General features: G+C 39.7%; 1 protein-coding gene across 1 annotated transcript; it reads left to right on the top strand.

Moving 5' to 3' along the window:
• The first annotated feature begins 651 nt into the window (after nucleotides 1-651).
• Nucleotides 652-1,700, top strand: LOC129187270 (trace amine-associated receptor 8a-like). Its single transcript, XM_054786305.1, has 2 exons — nucleotides 652-806; nucleotides 902-1,700. The coding sequence occupies exons 1-2, from the start codon at nucleotides 652-654 to the stop codon at nucleotides 1,698-1,700; spliced, it is 954 nt and encodes a 317-aa protein (XP_054642280.1).
• The last annotated feature ends 5,213 nt before the right edge of the window (nucleotides 1,701-6,913 follow it).

Genomic DNA, 6,913 nt, shown 5'->3' on the forward strand with positions numbered 1-6,913 from the left:
TAGTGGTTAGCATGTTGGCCACACAGTCACAGTCTGGAGAACTGGAAGATCTGGGTTTGAATCTCCGTTGGGCATTTCTGTGTGGAGTTTGCATGTTCTCCCCGTGCGTGTGTGGGTTTTCTCCGGGTACTCCGGCTTCCTCCCACATTCCAAAAACATGCATTTTAGTTTAATTGGAGACTCTAAATTGTCCATAGGTATGAATGAGAGTGTGAATGGTTGTTTGTCTATATGTGCCCTGCCATTGGCTGGCGACCAGTCCAGGGTGTACCCCGCCTGTCGCCCGAAGTCAGCTGGGATAGGCTCGAGCATGCCCCCGTGAGCCTGAAGAGAAGAAGCGGTATAGAAAATGGATGGATGGATGGACTTCATACTGTCCATTCTGACCCCAAGCACTACTTGATGGAAATGGGCATGTTTCCTATTTGAGACATCCTGTCATCACTCTTGCATCACGATTCATTTGAAATCTTTGTTGAACTTGTTCGGAGGGTGAATGTGGACTATCCCATTGGTTGCACCAAGGCTTACATCATCCTTCATGGTGATGTCATGATGAGGGGGGGGGGGCCAGGACATCGGTGTCCAAGTGAGAGACGTCGGAGGTAAATATTGCCCCGAGCCTCACTTTTCCCTGACTCCTGCCCAGCGATGGAGAGAGTGGAACTCTGCTTCCCACAGGTCAACACCTCTTGCATGAAGGCACACCGCCCTCACTCGGAGTTCTATGCCGCCGTGCTCTACGTGATCTCCGTGCTCACTGCCGCCCTCAACCTGCTGGTCATCGTCGCCATTGCTCATTTCAAGTAGTCACAGGTTTTTTGGTGTGGATGTTTATCTGGGAAAATGGATGCTTTTGTTCCTGCAATGCTTTTCATTTGTGTTGTCATCTGTGTTGCAGGCAGCTTCACACCCCCACCAACTTCCTCCTCCTCTCGCTGGCCATCTCAGATTTTTTTGTGAGCATCCTGCTGTTCTGCCAGAGTCTGTCCATCGACGGCTGTTGGACCCTTGGCGACGCCATGTGTGCTTTCCTTCTGGTCCTGGACTACTTTGTGATGTCTGCCTCTGTGGGTAACATGGTGCTCATTTCCATCGATCGCAACATGGCCATTTGTGACCCTCTGCGCTACGCCACCAGAGTCACCCCTAAGAGGACCCAAATGTGCGTTAGTCTGTGCTGGCTGTGTTCTCTCGTCTACCTCACACTGATGTTCCGGAACAAACTGTTGCACCGGGGTTCTTCGGCATCCTGCTACGGCGACTGCGTGTTTTCCAGCAGCTTCATCGAACTGGCGGTGGACATGGTGTTGACCTTCATCGTCCCCATCGCTGCCATCATGCTTCTGTACTTGAGAGTGTTTGTGGTGGCCTTGATGCACCTTCGTGCTGTGCGCTCCCGCCATGCCCAGCAGCGTGGCATCCCGAGGAAAGAAATTAAAGCGGCCTTGACGCTAGGTGTGGTGGTGGCGGCGTTCCTGGTGTGCCTCTGGCCGTATAACATTTACATGATGACGGGGTCCGACAGCGATCACAAAGTTTCTTCTCAACCTTTCCTGGTCTGTTTGTTCTACTTGAACTCTTGCCTCAACCCGCTCATCTACGCCTTCTTCTACCCCTGGTTCAGGAAATCTGTCAAGATCATCGTCACGCTGCAGATACTCAAACGCGGCTCCTCCAGTGCCAGGATAACGCGTTAGAATGTTGGCTCACAACGTAATACCACTGTTGTAAATATATGCATCATAACGCTGTGAGAAATGTAGGGAACACTCTTTCATGATAACTTTTTGGATTTTCTTCCTCGCTGGTTTAACTAGTTAGTTTCTAGTTAGTTGTCCGTGTCATTGAAGCGTGCCTTAGTGTAATGCTGTAACCCGAGCACTAGCGCACACACAGACAAAGCATCGTACTTGAATGACGCCACTTCCAAACACAGAAAATCAAAGACTTCCATGACTGCTATGACTCCATATGCTGTAACTGCTACTGTAACATGGTAAAAAAAAAAAAAGCACTACGGTATTCACTGTCATTCCCTCTCTGTGATTTTGGTGACAATTTGCATACATCCCTTCATTAGGTACGGCGACAAACTGCACAAACACCGCTGCAGGCTACAACCACAATATATGACCATAATATTATAATACATAACCTATAATAAATACATGACATTATATAATTAACTTTCATTCAAATAACAAATATGATATAAATAATTATAATACATATAAAAACAATTATCATTATACTATATTGTTGTAATAATAGTTATATTCACATGTGCCCAAAAAGGAATTATTGAGTGTTTTGGATGTACTTTTGTTATAGTTTATTCAATAAAAAGGTAGCATTATATTATAATTTATTTTATCATATATTTATTTTATCATCATTACTTTTTTATTTGAGGTTTATTTTGAGGATTGGGCTTGTTGAACAAGTGCCGCATTTTATAATTTATATGCTGCTTGTCAAAGTGTTTTATTTTATAATCAATAAAAATAATAATACTAATACATATCGGTATGTTGTTAAGATATTGTATTATATCAAATAATGTTCAATTATATTCTAGTGTGCCCAAAACAGAATTATTGAGTGTTTTGGGGGTACTCTCATTATAGTTCATGTTACCATTTATTTTTATAATACGTTTGATTTGATTTTATAAGATTTTATTATTTGAGGTTTACAAAACATTAACCATTATTGGGATTGTTTAACAACCTCCACATTTTATCATCTACATGCTGCATCTCAAAGCGTTTTATTTAATAATAAATATAAGTAATAATAATAAATATAAAATCAATGTAAATATAATAATATATAAACAAATATTAGCATATTATATTAAAACACTACATTATTAAAACAGAATTTTCTAGTGTTTTGGGGTACTTTTGTTATACTGTAGTTTTAGTTTATTATTAATAAAAAGGTAGCATGATATGATGATTTGAGGTTTATTAAACATTACTGGGATTGTTTAACAAATTCCACATTTTATAATACACTGCATCACAACGTGCTTCATTTAATAATAAATATTAAAAATGATTTAAATATAATACAAATAAATATTAGCATTAGCATTGTTCAAATATTATACTACATATAATATAAAATTATATAATATTAAATTATATTTTAATGTGCCAAAAACAGATTTAAAAAAATTGTTTTGGGGCACTCTTGTCATAAATCATTCAAAATGTACCATGATAATATTATTTTTGTGTTTTTTTTTATTAGATAATTTGATATTATTAATATTATATATATGGATATAATATATTTTTTCGATTTGAGGTTAATGAAACACTATTGGTATTGTGTAACAAGAGCTGCATTTCTAATCTATGTACTGTACTGCATGTCAAAGTATTTCATAAGGAATGAGTTGGAGAAAATGTGCGTGAATGCCACAACAGAGATACATTTACTGTCTTTATCCTCCATATCCTCAATGACATACTATGGAAATAAAGTCATAATATTATAGGAATAAAGCTGTAATATGGCAATAAAGTCATAATATTATGGGAATAACGTTTATGAAGATTATTTAAGAAGAAAGATGAAATATTTCAAAATGTAAAAAAAAACAACAGAGAAGATGGAGGGGGGAGGGGGGGGGTGCAATTAATAATATGTTATTTCAGATGTGTGACAAAGCTGAGACAAAGCTGTTGGCATATCGACATGTGTTATCAAATGCAAAGTTGCATCCTTTCATTTTTCACTATGTGGATCTCACTGGAGGAAAACCTTTGACACCTCTGCCCTTAAATGTTCCTTTATCCCTTTCTTTTGTCATTGATATGCATTTAGAATAGTTTTCTGCATGTCAAACTAATAATTGTACTGTTTTGTATAAACATGTTTGAATTGATTGGATTTGGATTTTTATCTGCGCCAAGGAGGTTATGTTTTTGTCGGCGTTTGTTCGTTTGTGTCCAAAATAACTAGAAAAGTTCTGAATGGATTTGGATGACATTTTCAGGAATTGTGGGAAATGGGATATGGAAGAACTGGTGAAATTTTTGGGGGGTGATCCAGATCACCGTCTGAATCCAGGAATTTTCTAAAGGAACATTGTGACGTTGTGAGCGATAGGACCATTTTCGGCATTTGTGCATATACCTGTAACTCCACAAAAAATGGTCAGGGCACTTGGACAGAAACAGATTGTACAAAATATCAATGACTGATGCAGATAATGGGATCATTGCAGATACTATGATCCAGAATTTGAAAAAATAGGGGACCTCTGGAATTTTCACCTTAGGAAAACAACAAGTGAAGCTATAAAGATGCAACAAACACCATTACAAGACACTGTGGAATCTGAATTTGTTGTACTTCAAAAGTGATGGAGATAAATCCACGGAAAAAGCAATTTTTGTCAACAACGGAACTTGCCTTTAAGAAATAAACAAGCCATAACCACCTTGGTTTCAGATGGGTCCACGATCATCATGATATCCGAATGGGATGCTAACCAAGGTGATACCACCCAAAAGACCATCATTGGCGGGCAGAGGCCCTCTCCATTGTATCCAAATGATCATCATTTGACACCACTAAAGGGCATTGAAAGGATAAATAGACCGAACCTTGCACCGGGCTCTCCTATCTAGTCTGGCTGGTGTGTGTGTCCCACCTAGTCTTTGAGCATGAACTAGACTAGAGCTGTCCTATCTAGTCTGACCGGTGTGCGTCCCACCTAGTCTTTGAGCATGAACTAGACTAGAGATGTCCTATCTAGTCTGACCGGTGTGCGTCCCACCTACTTTTTGAGCATGAAGTAGACTAGAGCTGTCCTATCTAGTCTAACTGGTGTATATGTCCCACCTAGTCTTTGAGCATGAACTAGACTAGAGCTGTCCTACCTAGTCTGACCGGTGTGTGTCCCACCTAGTCTTTGAGCATGAACTAGACTAGAGCTGTCCTATCTAGTCTGACCGGTGTGTGTCAAACCTAGTCTTTGAGCATGAACTAGACTAGAGCTGTCCTATCTAGTCGGACTGGTGTATGTCCCACCTAGTCTTTGAGCATGAAGTAGACTAGAGCTGTCCTACCTAGTCTGACTGGTGTATGTCCCACCTACTTTTTGAGCATGAAGTAGACTAGAGCTGTCCTATCTAGTCTGACCGGTGTGTGTCCCACCTACTTTTTGAGCATGAAGTAGACTAGAGGTGGCTGACTGGTGTATGTCCCACCTAGTCTTTGAGCATGAAGTAGATGAACTTGGATGAGAGGCCGTACGTCTTCTAAGACAGTACAGTTGCGATTGATGGAATGCCCTGACAATATTGACCTAATATTGACATCGTTATGAATCCAATTGCCAGTGGTATGTTTTCATGGTCAAGGAATCTAAATATGTAGATAAAATCAATAAATAAGGACTAATATTTATGGTGTGAATCACAATATGGTGGGAACTCTGGCGCTTGCCAGAGATCTGCGCTCTTCGAGTGCTTTTCTAGTTCCTTTTGGGAAGAATGCGTCTCCCACCCTCTCTGAGATGGATTCATGACGCTACCAAGGTTCCATAGTGATCAGAATGACTGGAAATACTCTACAAAGCCACAGAAAGTGCAGTAAGACAGCGGAATAGAACATGTCATTTTCATGACGTGACAGAATCAACCTCGTACAAAATCAGTCACCCCAATGACTCCAATCACAGCAACTTTTTAACTTTTGCTAAGAGTTGGGGCCTTGGCGGAGGTCTGCGCTCTACTGACTGACGTTGCTATGATCTTCTGCGATGCTCTTTTTAGCCTTCACAGCATTTGACCAAGCGGGTGTGGTTGTCTTGGAGATGAACAAAGTATCTATCTCCTGCAACAATATGATCACGGCTTGTGGAGCTCGGTCTTGCGTGGAATTGTTTGTCAGCGTGGCGCTTGCATCATGTCACGCTCACCTGTTTGTTTCACACCTTTGATTGCCAGCGGGCCGTCCAGGAGCACTTGTGCAAACAGGCGTGTGCCTAACAGGTGCACCTGTGTGATGCAATCACAAGCTCGCTGTGTTTGTTTCTTTTGCATGTCAGCCACTTACACGCTTACACTCAAAGACGAACGCCGCTGTCAGTAAGATAAACATTCAAAGTAAAACCTTTCAAATCATTATCATTCATTTACGTTTATAAAACACACATCATAAGATCAATTCAAAATAAATTCCAATCAACATCGTTGACATAAATATTAAGTTCAACTTCAAAACGATCAATATCGTTCAAATAAATATTGCGAAGATAAATGTCATGATGATAAATATTATTGAAATAAAAATAATTCAAATCAAGATGACAGAATGTCATCAAGTTAAATATCGGTAAGACAAAAAATAATATTTCAGATAAATATCATGGAGATATTCTTAAAATATTTCATTATTATAAATTCCAATAAAAAATCATGAAAGTAAATATCATGAAGGTAAATATTTTTGCAATAAATATGAATTTGCATATCATTAAGAGAAATATAATTAATATAATAAATAAAATGAAACGAATATCAGGAAGATAAATAGCACTATATTAATAGATGTACTGTATTCAGGAGAAATATCATGAAAATAAATAACATTGGGATAAATATTCTGCATGAGTTCTATGCCCGCTTTGACACCAAACTCCTGATGAGCAGAGAGGGTGGCTGGACTTGGGGAGCACACAGGACTCACCTCTCATGGTGACATCAGCTGATGTGCGCAGGGTTCTGAACAAAACAAACCCACGAAAAGCAGCAGGCCCAGACAACATCTCAGGACGTGCACTTCGGGTTTGCTCATCAGAGCTAGCTGATGTGCTTGCTGACATATTTAACCTGTCGCTTGCACATCGCACCCACACAGCCCTTTCTCACCTACAGGGCCAGGACAC

This window comes from Dunckerocampus dactyliophorus, chromosome 9 (genome assembly GCF_027744805.1).
Source record: "Dunckerocampus dactyliophorus isolate RoL2022-P2 chromosome 9, RoL_Ddac_1.1, whole genome shotgun sequence".
NCBI classification, from domain to species: Eukaryota; Metazoa; Chordata; class Actinopteri; order Syngnathiformes; family Syngnathidae; genus Dunckerocampus; species Dunckerocampus dactyliophorus.

Excerpts from the sequence above, each read along its gene's own strand:
- LOC129187270 (XM_054786305.1), top strand. The coding sequence starts at position 652 with ATGGAGAGAGTGGAACTCTGCTTCCCACAGGTCAACACCTCTTGCATG. Across the intron at positions 807-901 it reads GTCGCCATTGCTCATTTCAA|GCAGCTTCACACCCCCACCA; the intron begins GTAGTCACAGGT and ends TCTGTGTTGCAG.